The sequence below is a fragment of the Vigna angularis genome, chromosome 2 (assembly GCF_016808095.1).
Source record: "Vigna angularis cultivar LongXiaoDou No.4 chromosome 2, ASM1680809v1, whole genome shotgun sequence".
Taxonomy (NCBI): domain Eukaryota; kingdom Viridiplantae; phylum Streptophyta; class Magnoliopsida; order Fabales; family Fabaceae; genus Vigna; species Vigna angularis.
The window spans coordinates 35,253,745-35,275,599 of NC_068971.1; the positions used below are offsets into that span (position 1 = coordinate 35,253,745).

A 21,855-nucleotide genomic window follows, 5' to 3' on the forward strand; every position below is an offset into this window, starting at 1 on the left:
CTTAAACATTGATTTTAAAATTTAGTGTAGGTAGTTTTTTTTGGAAGAACTTACAAATAACTTGACAATTGACTATCAAGTATCAATAAACATTTTTAACTATTTGTTTTATATCTATAAAATTTTAATACTTTAAAGAATATTATGTGATAAAGTTTTCTCTTTTTGGTTTTACTATTCAAATCTAGAAGGAAAATGTACATGACGATTGATGATTGGTACCGATAACCAACAAAACCTACACTAGTAATCTGTGTCTCTATGTTTTATGATTATGATTATATCACTTACACTTTAACCTAACCCTAATTTGAAATTGCTGAATTTATACCTGACTTTACGATTAATGTTTTCCTAAGGTCAATTAGTCGCTACCCTTTTTCTCTCTTGATTAAAAAAATAGAAATTTTATTTTATTTATAAATATTATATATATCTATAGCTATACCTAAATATATATATATATATATATATATATATATATATATATATATATATTATTTTAATTATATTACTAATTAATCAAGTTAGAGATCTCCACATCTTATTCCCAAATATTAGAAGTAGTAAAAGAAGCAAATATTAGAAGTAGGACAATAAGAATTAAACATAGGTTCTTTTAATGAGTGACGTTCTCTTGGTAGATTACGATAAGAACCAATTGATATTTTGGATTTTTTTCAATTCTTGTTATTCGCATAGCAATATCTAAAAGCTACTAAAATTACGTTTCCAAGGATAAGCAACTACTCCATTATAGAAAAACCTAACCACTTTTAGATTAACGTACATTCAAAGCATAAAGAACTTTCAATTTTCAAGTCCAAACAAAAATCTTGGTCGGAGATCATTCCGAGTGAAAACAAACATCCATTTATACCTACACCGACACACTCTAAGCACAAGACCTACATTCATGTGTACTTTAATTATAAAATGGTAACAAATGTGTTTAACATGTGGGAAGTCTATCCAAAATTAAGATCATAATATATTAATACCACTTTTGATAAAAAAAAAAAAAAAAAAAAAAAAAAAAAAACTGGTCTTATGTAATGTCTAAATCAGCATCCTAGGGATGTTGGTTTACGTTTGCCAAAAATCGAAAAAAGGAAAAAAGAAATATGAATTAATTCATTTTCAATACAATTTTACTATAGTTTTTAATAATAAAAGTATATTTTCATTGATTCGTCGATTGCTTGCTTCGATACGTTTCGGTAGATCACTTTGATGAAATAAGAATTTCAGTTTCTGAAAATCTAAATTTGAAGAAATATTTTTTCATATAAGATTATTTGAAAAATAAAAATAATGTATATGGAATCCTTTTTTGTCAATTTTCATCACATCATTCTCTTGAATGAGAGAGATTCCTCATTCTCAATCCTGTCCGCTGAAACATTCTGATTTGTCTAAATTGTTTATTGACGTTTTTAATGATTAATTAATATTTGCGCATCTTAATACAACACTCCAAATTATAGTCGCTATCATGAACTAATTTAGAAGGTTTAAATCTAATATACACAAAAGTAACTGAAGTATTTAAAGAATTAACTGTATTAAAAGCTTAATTTTTAAAATTATAATTCAGTTAACTACGGATTAACTTAAAATTATTTTGTTTCAAAAATTTTATTTATTTAAAAGTTTCTAAAATTACACTTTAGTTTAAATATTACTCACTTGATCAAAATTTGGTTGGAGCAATTCGATCAAATTTGATTGATTTTCGATTTGGGTCAATTCGGCTGAATTTCAGTCAAAACCAATTCGAATTACTTTTGGTCATGGTTGATTCGGTTGACTTTCAATCGGGACCGACTTGGCTAAATTCAGTTACATTCCGGTCAAAATTGTCTCGTCTACCATCTCGCCTAAGTTTCAACCATGACCGTCTTGACCAAATTCAATAGACTTTCTATGGAGGTCAACTCAATCCTACTACCCCTCTTGACCTTAGACTCAACCTGGCCCCTCTCTACATTTAGTCCAATCTAATATGTCTTAACTTTTGGCCATATCTGACCCGTCTCGATTTTTAGCCTATTCTAATCCATCTCAAAGTTGTATTGTGTGTTAAAGTAGAAATTAAATTTCAATACAATTTAATTTGATAAAAAAAAAGTTGTTCACTTTAGTTAATTTAAATAATTTTCAATTCAATTTAGTACAAACCAACTATTCTTTTTATTTATAGTAGCTTTTAACAGTGCACTTTATTTTGTCTACCCCTAAATCTAACACATCATATAATCTCATAAGTAAAAAAAATACAAATTAATATAAAGCTCAAATGAATAGAATAAATAAATGTAAATCAATAAACTACACAAATGAATAGGACAGAGAATGTTTAGGCTTATCAATAAGCACCTCAGATCGATTACAAAAAAGGAAAATACCAAACACCATAATCACGCTTAAACAAAAGTTAAATAATGATTAAGAATATGAATCTATTCTCAAATCTTAATATAAATAGACAATTATCTTCAAATCAATTGTACTATGGTGACCGATCGGCTAAGGAGAATCCGAAGTCAAAACAGACAATCGACCGGTTGTCAGACACACCAATCAGGAAAGTTAAATATCATTAATGGTCAATTAATACGTTTAATGATCATATTAAATCCGAATATACGTTGTTTATGACTGATTGACAGGTCATATTGCACAAGAATATGATATTAATGGATAGTTAGCTAGTATTATTGAATTTATTGTCATATCAAATATGAATTAATGAGCTTAATTGCTATAAGTCCTATAAATATAGGGTTAATGACCCGGTAAAGACACCTTAATCTATTATAATAAAATATAGATCTCTTTATGAAACATATCTGACTTGAGAGTCGGAGTGTTTTCTGCAGGTCAACCACCCATCGGAATGGATTACGTTTTCGGAGAGCATTGGACAATAAAAAAAGAGCAGAGCAAAGAAGGACGACCGACCCTCGGACAAATCTCACCGAAACATTTTGGCGCCCATCGCGGGGCCGAGCGGCATCCCCATGAAGCCACGAAGAACCAGACGTGTGTTCGGTCTCGACATCGCTACTTCGGATCAACACCAGGTTTTGCAACAAGAGTAAAAAAAATATGCTGCACAGGAAGATTCAGTCCTACGTTCAACCTTGACGGGTTCCACTTTTGATTATAATTTATAAATTATAATATATTTGTTTAACTCATATTTTTGTGAGTAAAAATATCCTGCACAGGAAGATTCAATCTTACGTTCAACCTTATCAGGTTCTAGTAATTCATGCTCAGTCATTGGTTGCTAACTTTATTAAAGTTCGTATTCAATGACAAAGACTCTTAGGAAGAGTTTGAAGCTAAAGACCGAGCGGTAAATCCCACTCGGCCGAGAGGTAAACTCCTCTCATTGAAGTTAAAGACCAAGAGGTAAATCCCTCTTGGCCAAGAGGTAAATCCCTCTCGTCAAGACTGAAGACAAAGACCGAGCGGTAAATCCCACTTGGCCGAGAGGTAAACTCCTCTCGTTGAAGTTAAAGACCAAGAGGTAAATCCCTCTCGTCAAGATTGAAGACAAAGGCCGAGCGGTAAATCTCACTCGGCCGAGAGGTAAACTCCTCTCGTTGACGTTAAAGACCAAGAGGTAAATCCCTCTTGGTCGAGAGGGACTCGTCAAGATTGAAGACAAAGACCGAGCGGTAAATTCCACTCGGCCAAGAGGTAAATTCCTCTCGTTGAAGTTAAAGACCAAGAGGTAAATCCCTCTTGGCCGAGAGGTAAATCCCTCTCGTCAAGATTGAAGACAAAGACCGAGCGGTAAATTCCACTCGGCCAAGAGGTAAATTCCTCTCATTGAAGTTAAAGACCAAGAGGTAAATCCCTCTTGGTCGAGAGGTAAATCCCTCTCGTCAAGATTGAAGACAAAGACCGAGCGGTAAATCCCACTCAATCAAGAGGTAAACTCTTCTCGTTGAAATTAAATACCAAGAGGTAAAGCTGAAGTCAAAGACTGAGAGGAAAATCTCTCTCAACCGAGCAGTTTACACTTTCGTCAACCAGGAAGCTCTGATAAAAAAGACTAAGTGTCAAGTATGCAGCCAGTCAACTATATAGTACAAATGACAAAGATTCAATACGTGAAACCGTTCGGCCCAAATAAGATACAACAACCTCCATCAAACTCATAAGTCCTATAGTTAACCTCGCCTAAAGTTGCACGGTTAAATCGGACTTAGGGGGCTTAATGTACTATACTTGGTGACCGATCGACTAAGGAGAATCCGGAGCCAAAACAGACAACCGACCGGCTGTCAGACACACCAATCAGGAAAGATAAATATAATTAATGACCAATTAATACGTTTAATGACCATATTAAATGCAAATATACGTTGTTTATGACTGATTGACAAATCATATTACACAAGAATATGATATTAATGGACAGTTAACAGGTACATTATACTTAATTGATATAAGCCGTATAAAAGTATAGAGTTAATGTCCACATAAAGACATATTAATCTATTATAATAAAATATAGACTTTTTTAAAAAACATATCTAATTTGAGTGTGGTAATATTTTTTGCATATCAATCACCCATGTGGATTAATTTTCGGAAAGCATTGCAGAATAAAAACAAATCTCACCGAAACATCAATTATCTATATCAATTATAACGTGGTGATAACGTTTGAATATGGGTGTTAAAATGTCTCTGCAAGCGCGTCTACCATCTTAAATAGATCAAAATTAAGACAGGAAGACTTCCAAACACATTAAAATTAAAATTAATAAAAAGGTGGTGATGAAATTTTATAAAATGTTCTTTGGAGCTTATATAGAACAGCTACCGATGAAAACTATTTGGAATAACAAACGATATATTTGATAATATTTATTATAATCAGTTTCACGAGGAAATAATAATTTATATAAATAGGAAATTCTTCATATTTATTTTTCAATTTTATTCTTTTAAGTCAACTGATTTTTTAATTTAATTTTTTTAAAATTAATTATTTTATAATTATTAAATTACGTACTAAATAAATAAGAATTATGTACAAAAAATTATAAAAATTATTTATATTTAATTTTATAATAATAAAAATGATAATAAAATTATTATATTTTATTATTATAAAGAAAATTAAATACAGATGTGTTTTCAATAATAATAATAATAATATCACGTGTTAATTGTAAGCTTTTTTTTTAATTTAGTATAAATTATTTATGAAAAGTTTCTTCTGCCCGAAATCTGCTCAATTTATTTACATTTTCAGTTTTATTTATAAACGTGTGCTTATGAAAATCAACGCAAAACCCCCAATAATCTAATCTCTATAGCGGAGCTCGTGAAACCAATCTGAATTTTAAATTTCCTTTTTGTCGGGTCGTATGTACGAAGAAGATTAATTTCTTGTTTTAATACGATTTTCAACACTTTTCATGAACTTAAGATAATCTGGTTTTTCCACGTTCTTGTTGTTACCAAATTATTCGAACTAATAATAACTCAATGTTTATTATCCAGTGAATTTGATGAATGTTAATAAAAAATAAAACAAAAGTTCGATTATTACAAATTTAATTATTAGGAATTTAATTTTTTAATTACTTTCGTGTATCCGTTTATGAAGTGGTTTTCTATAGCCAGTCTTAATTATATCTAAGAGTATGGAAAAACTTTAGAAATTAAGAAAAATAGTCTTTCAAAAAAAAAATACTAAAGAATTTATCATTATGAAATAAGGAAGATAAATATTTCTTCTACAATTTCATGTATTGATATGTTTTATAGTATTTAGTCCATTTAAATAATCTATTTCGATCTTAGTCTATATTAAAAATTTCCTTATTTTCCGTTCATAAACTTTGCATTGTTTTAGATCCTCTAAAATAGGATAAATCTAATCTTAGTGTATGAAAATATTTTTCTTTGATTTTTTTTCTTCTAAAATTTTAAATAAATATTCTCAGTGTCCAATATTTATTTTAAAATTAAAAAAAATAAATTAATGTTATAGATCTCATTTTTTTTTATAATGTGTTAAATGTTAACAATATATCACATAAACTAAATCAACGCTACTTGAAACTTAGCAGTTAATGACTATAGCATATAATTCCACAAATAAAAAATAATATACATTTTAATTTTAAAAGGATAAAAAAAAATTACACGAATCAAAGTCAAAATCGATTTTACTTTATATGAACTAAACTATATTTATCCTTTTTCTACATTATCATTCAAGCACACACGTGGGTTCCACATTTACCTGTTTTGCCTAACCCCCTTACTTTCTTTTTCTTTACATTTTCTGTGACAACAGTTTCTTCAGTTTTATATTATGATTGTCATGACACAATTTCCCATCATTGGCTAAACCAGTTATTTACCTCAGAAAACACATTTGTTAGTGTAAATTCGGGAAGAGTTATTATGAGTGCACGTTGAATATGGTGGAAGTGCCAGCAAACACAATGTCAGACAATAATGCACAAAAACCAGAGACATGACATAGCAGTGATGAAAAAGGATCAAAGTAATGAAAATTTGGGTTCTGATTAACAAAGTGACAAAAGTGTCACAGGATTACAAGTCTCTGCTTCTGCCGTGACAGGAACAATCCAAAACCAAAAGTTTAAATATAATTATACTATTTCGAATCACATAAGTTGATAACAAGACCCAGTCAAAACCTCTCTACTTAAGTTATATCTCTCATTTCTTCATCTTTTTTTCCATCTATTTATTCTACCATTTACCTTTTTGCCTTTTATGGAAGCAACTGTACAAAAGGGAATGTTATACAACACTCCTCACTAGTGGAGATTTCATCAGCAATTTAGCTAAGTAGCTCCTACTCCAAGAAAATCAATGAATGAGATGTTGTTAATCTTATCACTCTCTTTCTCTTGAGAAATTGAGAGATTAGACCTATTGGTGACACCTGACTCAGATACTGATACTTCTGAGTTTGCATCTGAAAAACTACACTGCTCCACTCCCATTACCCTTTTTCCCACCACACCTTCTGACCCTTTCCAACCACCAAAATACTTCTTCAACCACACATCCTCTCTTGATTCTCCTGAAATCACATAGTAATAAAAGATAAGGTAAATAGGGAACTTGTACCACCCATCATACATAACTATTCATAAATGCATAACACCAAAAAGGGCTCTTTACGTTTGTTCTCTATTTTCCTCTTCTTTCTCCAAAATAGATCACTTTTCATTAAATAATCAAATATATAAAGCGCGTTTCGAACCACATGTTTTCATGAAAATTATATCTCTAATCACCATTCAATTTCAGGATTTCATGGATGATTTCAATACAAAATGTAAAACTCGTTATTGCATACATACACAGCTTACTTATAAATAAAAATTAAAAATAATTTATGATGGAAGTCGTGTACGGGATGGCGATATTGTTTTTTTCAAATAATCTTTTTAATTGTTTTATTATCCTTGTTTCTCATAATCTTTCCGTTTACATCTGATTGTATCACGTGTCTATTGTACAAGGAGTTTCTTAAAATAAACAATGATATTTAACCTAAGATCATCTTTCTTAATGGTCTTGAAATCACAAATAAACTCAATAAATACGTGGAAATATAGTTTATCTGGAAGGAAACTTTCCATACAATAAAGGGAACAGATTATTTTTTTTTTATAAGATTTTTTCCAAACATCCTTGTTATTTTTTTAATTTTTTCACATCATAATGAACAAGTGAAACTAAGAACTAAATAGAAAAAGACACATATGTTATATGCTGTATGTTAGAAATGTTGTAAAAAAAGTCAGTGTTAAATTTCTTTTTTTCTAACAAATAAAATATTTAAACTATTTTATGGTGTACCTGGTTGGTGTAAGAGACCAAAAGGAGTGAACTTGGCTGAAGAGGGAGTTAGGGAGAGGTTGGTGCAAGTTGAGGCAGATTCATCAATGGTGTTTGAGATGGTTGACTCATCACTGGTTGCATTGTTAGACAGTGTCAGATTCAAACCCTTTGGAAGAGGTTCATTGATAAGAGGTTTTCTCCTTCTATACACGCCACTAGACTGCTCCCTCTCCCTCTGCCTCCTAGACATCATCACATGCCAATGGTTCTTCACTGCATTATCTGTTCTTCCAGGAAATAGTCTTGCAATCATGGCCCATTTGCTGCCATACATTTTATGAGCAGTCAAAAGCCTTTCTTCTTCCTCCTCACAGAAACACTTTTTGTTGATCTTAGGATCCAACTGGTTAAACCATCTCAATCTACAACTTTTTCCTGCAATCCCAAAGATAAAAGAAAATCCATGCAAGTTTCATCACACTCCTTCCATAATCCATACAAAGACACACACCTCAGAAACATGACTAAAAACACAAACTTTGAAACGAATCAGGAGTAGATTTTAGCTAATAATATCACCTGATCTTCCTTCTAAATGTTCAGCGATCAGGTTCCAGTTTTGGGGACCATATTGGGCCACCAGCTCCTTCAGTTTGTCATCTTCTGCTGGCCTCCAGTGACCTCTGGCACAAAGCTTGGTGAACCCGTTTTTCCCTGAAATGGAGCCGTTAGCTTCTTCTTCTTCCTCACGTTTCAAAGACAGGTTCTTGTTCGTAACCCCTTCATCACTGGTTCTCTTTTTCCCCCTACTCTCCTGCTGCTGAACCATGGAAGGGCTCAACATCTGAAGACCCATCTCAAGGTTTGGACCCAAAACCCCCTTGCCGTGACCCAAGGGCGGAGCTTGAGAACGCACGTGAAAAGAAGGGATGAAACTCATGACTCCATTGAAACCTTCACCAACAACATTATTGAAGTACCATGAAGAAGAATCCATGGAGACAAAAACCGAAAAAAGAAAACAAAAGCAAAAGACAAGCAAAAGGGTTCACAAAAACGGGTTTCTCTCTCCCCTATGAACTATCGCAATGCCAGAATCATCGAGAATATATGGAAGGAAAACCGTTACTAACACAATATTGTTCCAAATCCATGACTGAGGTGAGACTAAGTCCCATAAAAAGAGAGGGACATGGAGAGAGAAGACAGAGTGGGGTTGGGTTACAAGAATGAGAAGAAAAAGCTAAAACAACATCGTTTTTAAAGAAGAGAATTTTTGAAACATGAGAGAGAAGGAAGAAATAAGAAAAGGTTGAGAATGTGTGAGCCCACGCGATTCTGGTGAATATATTTTGACGTTTCTCTCTCTACATTGTGTGAAGAAAGAGAGGAAATGAAATGAGATCAGGGTTCTTATTTTGAGACTGATCTCACAGTGAGAAAGCAACAACTAAATAGTGTGGTGAGTGAGCGAGTTAGTGTGTGGGGGTTTTCAATTTCTCTCTCTAGAAAAGTCCATGATGTGTGCAGTGCATGCAGTTCGAGAACCGCTCGTGTGGCTTGTCAATAAACTAAGGAAAACGCAATGTTTAATGTTTTGTTTTGGGTGATGTTGTTTCCTTCCTCTGCACTCTCTGCACACACTCTTGGACTTTGGGCTAAAAAGATAAACCCCACACTCTCTTTTGTCTCTTTCTGAAACCTTTTGCTTTTCTTTTTTTCTTTTTTTTTTCAAAAGAACAGAAATTTCAGACAGCAACAATGTTAAAATCATCCATCTCCCCCAATTAGTTGTTTCAGTATTTTTCTACTAATTAATTGCCTAGGTTGCTAGCTCACTGCAAATTACAATCGTTATCATGGTAGTTACCACTTATCTGTATTTAAGATTTTGATTATGGCAAAATCTGATTCATTCGATGATTACGTTATTGCAGTTTTTTTTCTCAACACATCCGGTTGAAATCATAATAATTTAATCGCTATAGTGGAGCCCGTGAAACCAATATGAATTGTGGGTTCAAACTTCAAACCAAGGTTTTTGTCGGTCATACAAAACAGGGCTTGGTTTATTAAAATGAATAGGGTTTTCACTACTTCTTCCTCTGTTATGTGTTTTTTTCTCAGTTATAGTACAAACCAAGCTTAATTTATTCAAAAGAATACGATTTTCAAAACTTAATATATTGCTACATTCATGAATCATGTATCCTTTTACTTTGTTTTTCATCTTTTGAAACTCCTTTATCAACACTTCCCCAGTTGCATGTATGATGTATCAGTATATATACCTTACAAAACTTGCAGTCACTGTTCCATTTTAAACCTATGATTTATTCCTACTATATATTATATGAGCATGCATTATTAATTTAACAGTGAATGCTAACTACATTCGAACTAGTATGCTGGGAGCAACCATGCATGAATCACAGAAGTAATGAAGCTTATTATTTATTCTCAGCACAAGAAATAGGGTTAGTATGGAAATAGTTAGATTCAATAACCTTCAAAATGTAATGCTAGAAACTATAAAAGGGTCACCATCTACGGCACTTAATAGAAAGTGTCATTACATTAGTTTGTGAATGGCGTTTCAATAGTATAATAATTAATATATGGTGTCAATCCCTATTTTGGTGCCTTAGAATGACCAAAAGTAAAGATTAGATGCCAAGATGTGATTTATATTTAATACGTGTGTAAAGTTTTGGTAGGGTTGGAAACTTTTCACTGAGAAGGCCAGGCAATAATATTTGTCTATCAAACACTCACATGTCAAGCAATAAGTATACGATGCAAGTAAAACTGAAATTTCTCTCTTTAATATAATAATTAGTTATAAAGAAAAACACTCACATTTGAAATTGAAACTTTTTAATTCCTTTTTATTTACCACTGTCTCGGTTACTTTTCAACAAACACAAGGTAGTGTAGTAGGTAAGAAGCCTACAATTTCATGTAGAATCTTATGATCTCATAGCTTCTCCTAATATATCTAACTGATTGTTTGGAATTTGATGAATGAGATTTGGAAAACCGTGAATGGTTTTATGATGTTGTCAAACACCTACCTGGCTTTTCTTGTCAAATCGAATACACTTATGAAACAAAAATAAACACAAGGCTCCTTTGATAAAAAGAAGTGGAGGGTCTTCGTTGGTCACAACTCACTAGACATTGGTCTTTATAGATGTTTGTGATTCCTTTTTTAGATTAGTTAAAGTATGTTCTCCAATATTAAGAAAAAGAACCAGAAAACGCAGCCTTTATTGACAAGATACGGAAATTTGGTGCCACCCCATTCCTCCTCTCACCATATCACATCATATAGTTATACATTTTTTGTGAATCTACATATTATTAATTATATCTTATAGATGATTGAAAATTTTATGTTGCGTAAAGAAATTCATTTTTAATTTATTATGTGTAGGTGAATGTTTAACTCAAACATAAAAACATCACAATACTGATTAAAACATTATAGAATTGACATTAGATATAAAAATTACATAACTATTTAATATATTACTGTCTTATATAAGATTACAATTTTTTTAAAATATAAAATTTTATCAAAGGAGAAAATATGTTAATATTGAAAATGGAGCATGAGTGAGTGTGCATGAGTGAGTGTTGGAATGTACTTAAGTATGTAATTGATGAACATGAGACTAGAGGATAAGTCTACTTATTGTACCTCGTAAATCCTGGTTATATCTGTCTTGTGTGCATTAGAAGGGTTGTTCGAGTGCCTTCCTTGTGTGGGGGTGAGGATGTGTTCCTTGTCCTTGTGTGGCAGGACTACATGTTCCTTAGCTAGATTGCGGGACTACTCGAGTAGATCTGTAGCAGAGGCTATAGATAATCTATAGAGGAGGCTACATGTAGGAGCGACTATAGTCGATGAGGTAGGGTATAGGAGTGAGACAGACTCTTTCCACTATGATGTTCATGGTGTTGTTCATGACTAGGATTGTCAAGATGGTGGTGTATCTATGATGATGATCGTGGTACTTCAGATGCTCCAAGTGTTGCTATGTTGATAGCGGTGTTACTATAATGGTTATAGTAGGTAGTTAACATGGGTGCTAATAGGTAGATAGACTAAGGGTCTAAGTGTGAGATGTTGGAGATGGCATCAATGGTTAAAGATCGAGGATAGAGTAATTCATTATGCTTGAACTGTTTATGTTAGAAGATTAGGAATCATATTGGTATTACTAATATGTATGGGATGGTTGTTTATGGTTGATATAATCAGTATATTTATATCTTGTTATTATGATTGCTTTATCGATAGCTTACCTCATACATGTTTGTGTTTGTGTGTTTGCGAATTATATTATTGACAATGATCGTATAATGTGTTATATATGAGTAGATGATGTTGCAGATGTTCTAGAGGTATGATAGATTCGTGAGATGTCGAGAAAAATATGAGTTTCTAAAAAAAGTCCTTTTGGTATAGACTTTTGAAACAACGTAATTGTAGTTGCCTTATTTCTTTAGTCATTTTAATTACTTTTGGAATAATGTAATTGGATAAGACTTTTGAAACTAATATGTTTTGAATAAATTATGCAAGTTGAAGGGTTAATATTTATGAAAAATATGTTTCCGCGCTATGATAAAGTTTTGAAAATTTACCATTTTTTGTAAATATGTGACATACCAGAATTTGGGGCTTTACACTAAAAATTTTATAAATAGAGACCTCATGTCCTCATTTTAGGCATTAAGTGGGGAAGTAATTGGGCATCAATAGAATAGAAATATGTTTGTGAGGCTAGAGAGACTATGTTCTTATATTAAATACTATATGTCTAGATGTTGTTGGATTTGTATTGCAACACTATACTCCATGAGTAATTTATTTCTTTAGGGTGATATCAATGGAAGAGTAACTTTCTTATACTTTCTTTTCATTTATGCAATTCATATCTTAGATATTTGTACTTTTCTTTGATTTGGTTTATGCTTAATGTTTGTTTCAAGCTACACCTTAGACCATCATCTAGTTGTTGGAAGTTTCCAAGAATGAGTTTCAATAACTGAACTAACTAAATCAAATCATTTAAAACCATTTTCTAGAGATGGATTTCTGCATTCAACATCCACTATTTTGACTCTTAATGTAGGTATTAAGCAGAAATTATGTCAAGGAATTGGATAAGTTGTTTGAGACTTAAATACATTATATGAAGAATATGTGTGTTCTTGGTCATAGATAATAGGGAAAGTAATACTCATCACTAAGATTATTTTCATATGTGTGGATATATTTGGTTAAGTTGAACAGCAACCATGGAGCAAGTCTTTCAGATTGAACCTCCATAAGGTTGCTGAGGAATCTTGCTACAAGAGGAATCTGTGTAAGGTTATTTATAATTTTATCTTGGAACAATTCATTTTGCATATCTAAATCGAAAGTATTTGAATGTTGTTGTATTTTTGAATCTATCAATGTTGCATCTAGACATATAAACTAAATCTAGCTTCCACCCCACTCAATCTATGTATTTATCAATATGCATTTTCTATCCAAAAACTTCAAAAACCAACTAGCAATATACTTACTGCTTTCTTGTAGAATCGATAAGCCCCCTTTGGTGGTACTTGGTGCACTTCCAAATCACCCACACAGTTGAATACTTTCTCTTTTTAAAACTTAATCTATTCAACTCTTCGTTGTGTGAAGGCAGAGTTTGATCACTAATGAATAACTTAGAAAATACTTTTGTGATTTACTTCACCCATCGTAACTAAGCAAAAGGAAAAAATTGGAGCTCTCTAGATTTGAATTAAAAAAATTTCGCTTAGTGGTGACTATGGCTCACCTAACAAATGAGTACTCAAAATAAATTCCATGTTAAATATGTTTTTAATCTTTAAGCTTGAACGTGAAATTAAAATTTTTCCATGTCCCAAACTTTATATATTTTAGTCTCCAAACATTAAAAATGAATAAATATAGTCTTTTAGTGTTGTTAATTTTTTATGTATTAAATGGCGTTCTAGGTTGTCATTTGAGTTGGAACGTGTCAAATGATTTAAATAGGTTAAACATTAGCCTAAAACATCATTTAACACGTCAAAAAATTTAACGTAATTGGTTTGGAGGAATATGTTTACTCAATTGTAAAGTTTGAGGACCAAATTATATCAAAGTTTGAGACAAAAAAATATTGAAAATTCGCATCAAAGTTTAAGGACTAAAAACATATTTAGCCCTTATCAAAATTTTCTTAGCAAAACTTAAGTCTACCTAGCGACAAAAATATTTGTGTTGTGAGTGCCTTGCTTGCCCCACGAATAAGACCACTAGGAATTACTTTAAAACCTTACCCATCGAGCTTTATCTTGCTCAGTGAGTGAGTCCACCCCTACTCTCTAGATTTCATTTAAAAATCATTTCCTTCCAACAACCAAAGTACTCACCAATGACTTGTTGAATTTGGTCCTTTTTGCTAATGTCGTTTAAATAATTAACGGACAACCATGTCTACCACGTGTCAGTTTGTGATCGTTTTTCCTTTTTTTGAAAAAAAAAATATGTTTAATTTTATAACATTTTTAAATTTTAAAGAAAATGTCAACGTGTAAAGGCAACATCATGTCACATATCAAGGTAAGTAACACGTGTCAAGATCAATGTTTTATATTCTATTTGATTTTTATTTTTGTTTAATTTAGTCTCAATTTTTTAAAAAAATTAGAGTAATTTTGTCCTTCTTCTACCAAATCTAACTTTTATATAAATGTTATTCTAATATTGTTTTTATTAAAGTTCATATTTTTATGAAATATTTTTGGGTAGCGTTACAATTGGTTTAAAATTAGAATAAAAATTTTAAGAATAAAGACTACACCATTAATTTAAAATTTTAAGTTTTTAAAAATCACGTAAAGAAATGATGTTACTTTAAGTTGTTAATTTAAAATTTTGAAAGTTTTATAATCACATGTGACTTTTAAAACCTAAGAGGTTAAAGTAAATGTGATTTTTAACAACTTAAAATTTTAAATTAATGGTGTTACTTCTTAGTTTTAAATTTTTTTATTTTAATTTTAAATCAAATCTAACTCTAAATTAAAAATATTTAATAAAATATAAACTTTAATGAAAAAAATATCAATATAATATTATATAAAAATTAAATTTGGTCTAAAATTGGAAAGGAACAAAATTACTCCATTATATAAAAAAATGGAACTAATTTGAACAAAAATAATAAATATAAGTATAAAATTGAATATAAAACATTGATCATGGCAGATTCACTAACTTTGATTTATGACACGATCTTGGTTTGACACGTGGAATTTAGTTTTAAAAAAAACTTAAATTTTTTTAAAGAAAATAAAAACTAAAAAAATCATGAACTTACACGTGGTGTACATTATTTCTTGTCCATTAATTATTTAAACAATATTACAAAAAATCATTAAATTGAACAAAATTAACAAAATTTATGACCAAATTGAAAAAAAAATATTATGACTAAATTGAATAAACTCAATGAAAACAGGGACCAAATTAGTATTTAAATTAAATCTATTTTTCACACAAATTCATAAATAAGCTAACAAAATAAAATACTTTTTTTAAAATTATTTTAAATATTAAAATCTAAAATTACATGTATCATTTTATATTTATATTTTTAATATTTTAAAAATGTATAAGTTTAAAATAGGGATATTTTATTAAAGTTGAAAATCTATAAAATGAAATTAATTTCAAAATTTGAGTGGTAAGTGACACGACAATGACCTCATGTGTGGTTTCATACGTGGCAAAAAAATAAAATAAAAAACAAAAAAAAAATTAAAAACATTATAGTCTAACAAAAATTAAATATTTTTAAAAACTAAAGGACTTAGTTGTACTGAATAAGAATTTCAAGTCTAGTTGAATTTTCTAAATAAATTAGAGAACCAAAAGTATGATTAAGTTTTAATTGTATTAATTAATGCATTTGTTAAAAGTGTAATAATGAAAATATATCATCTATATCAATATCTTGAACTGTAATAAATATAATGAAATAAGCATTGTAAATAGTATGGTTAAAATAAATAATGTAATATGAAAATATATAAAAAAAAATGATCTACCGTTATAGTACTTTATTTAATAAAATAATAAAATAGAAAAAACTCATGAAAAATAATAAAATTTTACCTTATGAGTAAAAAAATATAGAAAATATGTAATAAAAGTATATTACACATAAATATTATTAAAAAAAGTAAAAATAAAATAATGAAAATATAAAAAATTAAAACTAACTTTTAAAAAAGGGTTAAATATGTTTTGGTTTTTTAACTTTAGGTTTTAAGTGGAAATTGAAAATAGTCTCCCTTGAAAACTTTAACCCAATTTAGTCTCTCAACTAAATATTACGAGGTTTATTTAACGTTTCAAATGTCTTTTATGATATTATTTGAGTTGTTTATACACACATTTCCACTTTAATGTTAACAGAGAGAAACGTTAACAAAATATCGTTTAGTAAGTGAAAAAAAGTGTTTACTAAAACACCATTGATAAACACAATCAAATTAAAAATGATGTGTCTAGAGTTATAAAAGTTAAAAACTACATTTGATAAAACGCGCATCTAAGAAAAGTAGTGTTAAACGTTGAATATATTATATTTAAAAGCACAAACTTATGTCAAACACCCAATTTTATGAAATAGGCCTAAATGCTCTCTTAAAGTAAGAACATTAAATGCATGGAACGTACTCCTCTGTTGATTTTCTTTTTTTCTCTAATTTATGCAGATAATGACAATATCAAGCTTTATTCAAAAGATCTGCACAAGAATAAGAAAGATGTTAAGAGATAGGAAGACATTTTAGGAATGTTTCCTTAAAACTTTATGCTATGTCCAACGTTGTACACATTATCACTATTAAAGCAATGTTGCTTTTCTCAAGACACGGAATAGTACATATCTTTGTATCTAAGGTCACCTACTCTTAAGGAGGTCAACTTTCTTAGTAACATATCTTTATCAAATATGACTATATAAAGAGGACTTGATATAGAGAAGAAAACAACAACAATTCTTTGAATCTTTATGATGTTACTTTTTTATTCTAAAATCACATCATCAAAGTCTTTCTTTGAAAGAGAAAAACTCTTTTCAAGTTTTCAGATTTCATTGTATTAAATATATCATCTCTTGGAGAGTTATTTGAATCTATAGTTGTATTAAAAAACACTTTGATTGTGTTTGTAAATTTAGGAGTGAATTAAAATACGTGTTTGTTTAGTTCATATGATCTAAATAGTTCAGAATACTTGGTGAACTAGAAGTGGTTGATAATAATTGTAAATTAGGAGTGATTGATAGTCATTGTACTTTTTGTAAAAGATTAATGAACCCCTTAAGAGAGAACATGACGTAGCTCAAGTTGGAACAAACTAGTATAAAAATATTTGTCTTGCTATGTTTTTCTAAACGCTTTTTAAACACACAAGCGTACTTTTGGAGATCATCTAACCCCTACAACAGTCATGTAAAATGTTTTAAAAACTCTATTTAACCTTCTAGCATGTAAATTTTCGGTAAAAACATTTTCTTTAATTCTTTGTTCACCTTCAACTTGAAGGGTTCAACTCTTTCTTCCAAATCGGTAGACTATTAAGTGTTTTTTCTATTTTTTTTAATTCCTTTTTCATATTTAACTCATTCGTACTGTACATTTTGGTTATCAAGAGCTCACATTCTGTTCTTAGGATTTTGCTATAGTTTGATTTCTAAGACTTCGATCTTTGACTCGTTCACTTACGTTGTTTGGTGTCTAGAATTTTAATCTTCCACTCCTAATAGTAATTCAATGTGACATTTTATTTTATTGTTTTATTGTAATTATAATGTTATTTTGGTTTTATGGAATGATGTCTCAAATTACATTTGTTGTACACATATAAAAAGTAGAGTAGAGTAAACATAGGTTCTTTCCTAAATATCACGCTTAATTCAAGAAGAAAAAATGTTACTTATTTTAAAATTTGCATAATATGATATTTGCCAGAACACACTAAATATTCCTTAAATTTGATTATGTTTTTTGTGTTTATTTTTTATTATGTTCTTTATATATTTTCTTAATTACCTTTGATATTTTACCACTTACCTAAGAGGTAAAAGACTTATTAAAGTTTCATTTAATTATATTTTAATAGTTAGCCTTTATACCTTCTATAACATTATAGATTTTTAAAAATAAAAAAATGAGACTTTAATAAGAAAATCTTTGGACATTTTGAGACAGGAAGGAGTAGATGATTCGTTTTAATTTAACGAATGAAGTGTCTGAAACGATGGGTCCAACTTGAAATTGTGCACGTGAAACATTATTGGTGAAAATCATTGTCATTGGCTACTAAAGTAGTGTCTCGTGTGTCTATGCAACAACATCAATATCTCTCTTTTTGTCTCTCCATTTCTTTCCACACAACATCTTACCAATAACCAAAATCCAATTACTTCAAATTCACAATAAGGTTAGCTACCCAGATCTGCTATACCTAACGTTTACTTATTTCCTGCTTCATTAATATATATATTATATATATAAACTTTTTAATATTAATTAACTTCTTCCATTTTATTTTCTCAACTCTTGAAGTGACTCACTACAGAAACAACACACATATGTATAGATATTTACAGATATTTACTGTGAAACCATTATTCAGAGTGAATATGACTTCTTCCTAAAATAGTAATGGAAAAAGTGAAAAGCTTTTAATTCTAATTTTATTTTTTTTAAGTAAAATTTTAGCATATTTCCTATTTAATTTTTTTGGCATATTTCTTATCTATGATGTAAATTTATATGAGAGGATATTAAGAACCAATTATAAGTATAAATATGTTATCAAAATAGAATAAGAAAGTTGAAAGTCTTTCTGTTCAATCTCAACTTATAAAAAGGTATTTATTTTGTTATCTTTAGTAGTAGAATGTTGCATGAATTACATTAATCAAATGTATCCTTTTATGATATATCATTATCTTTAACAACCAAATTTTCTAACAACACCATGTGTCAGTGATTGATACACTTTAAATAAATTTTAAAAACTAAAATGATGACGTAGAGGACAATTTGGAAAGGAAATAATGTTTTACAGTTTTCTCCAAAATCAATTTTTACGCTCTTCGATTTCTCTTTCGATATCATTGTTTTATCTCTTACCATCTTTGGTTGCTCTTTTTCGTCCTTTGTCCTTCTTTCTTGCCAGTAGAAATATTCACTATCAACCTCTACCGGTTTTCTCTCTTCTTTGTCTCTCCCTTTCTTATAGACAACTTTCGATATATTTTTTTTTCTCTCCCTCTCGTCATTTGTCCTTTGCTTCTCACCCCCTGTGTCATCGAGGGTCACCTCCACTGTCACCTACACTGTTTCTCAACCAGCGTTTTCGCATTCCTCCTCTCTCTCGCTCTTGACCAAGGAGTAAAGATTATTCCTTTCCTGAACGTGTTGGCGTTTTTGGGTGAAAGAAAGAGTCTTTGTTAGTGTTGAGGTGTGTAGAACCATAAAGTCATGGGTTATGTTTTCTCTTTGTGTTATTGTTGTTGTTTGACTTTTTTTTATGTTGAAAATTAGGTTGTTGTAGAACTACAGTGTTAAGGTGCTTGTTGTTCTACTATATTTTATGTTGCTTTGTAAAGGCGGTTGGTGATGAATTTATTATTTTTGGTATATGTTGTTTTAGGAGATTTTGTTGGCATTGGTGACAGTTGATCCTTTTACCCAAGTTAAGTGGTCATTTAGGATTGGAGCTGAAGTTATATCATCATTTGGTTTTGTCAAAAATGATGATGGAAACTAGGTTCACAAAAGAGAATGGAATATGTGATGTTCGTCGAGCGTCTCCCCCTCCGTAAGAGAGTTCTTCTGTAATGTTGACTCAAGTTATCAACGACATCCGAGATCTTCGCACATTTATGGGAACATATTTGATAACATGGGGAATAGATTTGACAACATCGATATTCGAGTTACACACCTAAAGGAATAAATGGATTATATACGCAGTATCTTAGATCAACAAGGACCTTCTTATATTTGATAGTATAGTCTTTCTTAGTTTTTAAATGAAGTGATTTTTTATTATTGTAATGCTTTTTCAATATTGTAATGTTTTTTTTATCAATGAATGAATTGCATTTTTCGATTTCTCATCTATTATGTTATTTTCTTTAACTATGAATGAATGGATTATAACGTAATGAATTAATTCAACTTCAACCATAATTTAATTTGAAAATCATTATGAAAATAAGTTTCTTTGATTCATCGTCTTAATTATAATTGAGGTCAATGATTTTCACTCATCCCACACAAAGAACTAAAAAATCACTAAAAAATGTAGTCAAAACAACCCTAGGGAGCCTAGTTCTCTTGATGGTTTGTACAAAAAGTTGAACGTGGCTCCCCAGTTGGGAGAACTAAGCTCCCCAAAATGGTTTTGTCTCTATTCTTGTGATTTTTTCCAACTTTTGATATGGGTGAGTGAGTTTAATGGTCATGAATGGTATTTAGTGCACTAATGAACACGTTGTTGGGTCATTGAATTATTGAAAAAAAGACATTCATGTGCTTTCATGTAGGTTAGATGAGCTCCATGAGCATTATTGCCCATTTTCTGCCTTGGTAATCGATTACAAGGGTCTTGTAATCGATTACCAGAGGCTTGGGAGGCATTTGTACAGAAAGTTCAACGTGACTTCCTAACTGGGAGAATTGGACTCCCCAAGATGGTTTTTCCTTTGCTCTTGGTGACTTTTTCTAATTTTTGAGATAGGTGAATGAGTTTAATGGTCATGGGTGGTGTTTAGTGCACCAATGAACACATTTGGTTATTGAATTTTTGAGAAAAAAAAGGTCATTTAGATGCTTTCATGTTAGTTAGATGAAGTACATGAGCATTGTTTTCTATTTTCTACCCTAGTAATCGATTATAGGGGTCTTGTAATCGATTACCAAAGGCCTGAGGGGCATTTGTACAGAAAATTCAACGTTACTCCTTGATGAGTGCATATTTATGCCCACATTTATGCTTTAAAATTAAAATTTTTGATGAGATTCATGTGCTTAAATGATTAATTTAAAGTGAATTTGTGATGATTGGAATTGTTGGGTTTGAGAATTAAAGAGACGTAAAAAGCGAGTTTTAGCGCATAAATTATTCTTTGATTTTCTAATATTTATTTATGCAGCTGAAATTAAAGCTTTATTGGTCTAAATTGCAAATTAAGGCCCAAAATCAGGTTTTATTTGGAAAATAATATACAGATGGGCCAAACAGACAACTTTTACCCTTGCACCTCCTAATTTCCCTACGGGTGTTGCTCCCTCCACCACCACACCTTTCTCCCTCCACCTCCCCATTACTATTTTGTCCCTCACTAAAATTTTATGTTTAGGGTTATTATTTTTTAATTTTACCCATTCACAACCTATTTCATTAATAACCTATTCTAGTTCCGTACATGAGTAAAATACTTTTCTTTTATTTTAACATTATATTTCTTCCTCTCTTTCTTTCGTCGTTGTGAGATATTACAAGTTGTAAAGGTTGGTGGTGGTGGAAAGAATTATCAAGCAGTCTCCCTCTCGTGGTGCAGTGCGTGGAGTGCTTCCTCGTATTCGAATAAACTTTGAAATAAAACCCTAAAATAAAAAACGTAACCTTTAAACGGAGGTGACATCCTTCAACGGATGTCAACATCATTCAACGGATGTCAACATCCGTTTAAGGAAAAACGGATGTCGACATCTGTTTTACCTTAAACGGATGTTGACATCTATTGAAGATGTCACCTCCCGTTTAAAGGTTACGTTTTTTATTTTAGAGTTTGTTTTATTAGGGGACATCCGTTGAAGGATGTCACCTCCGTTGATGTATACTTCCTCATGCTGGTTGATGCTCTGGACGTTCCTCGATGTTCCTCC

The 21,855-nt window shown here is 30.6% G+C and overlaps 1 protein-coding gene across 1 annotated transcript; it reads right to left on the minus strand.

Moving 5' to 3' along the window:
* Window positions 1–6,548: 6,548 nt before the first annotated feature.
* Window positions 6,549–9,297, minus strand: LOC108328154 (transcription factor MYB54). The gene is made up of 3 exons (XM_017561970.2): window positions 8,443–9,297; window positions 7,882–8,298; window positions 6,549–7,096 (listed from the first exon to the last, which is right to left on the minus strand). Exons 1-3 carry the CDS (start codon window positions 8,858–8,860, stop codon window positions 6,855–6,857), a joined length of 1,077 nt encoding a protein of 358 aa, XP_017417459.2. The 5' UTR covers window positions 8,861–9,297; the 3' UTR covers window positions 6,549–6,854.
* Window positions 9,298–21,855: the final 12,558 nt, after the last annotated feature.

Excerpts from the sequence above, each read along its gene's own strand:
- LOC108328154 (XM_017561970.2), bottom strand. The coding sequence starts at position 8,860 with ATGGATTCTTCTTCATGGTACTTCAATAATGTTGTTGGTGAAGGTTTC. Across the intron at positions 8,299-8,442 it reads ACATTTAGAAGGAAGATCAG|GAAAAAGTTGTAGATTGAGA; the intron begins GTGATATTATTA and ends TTGGGATTGCAG. Across the intron at positions 7,097-7,881 it reads TGGTCTCTTACACCAACCAG|GAGAATCAAGAGAGGATGTG; the intron begins GTACACCATAAA and ends ATGTGATTTCAG.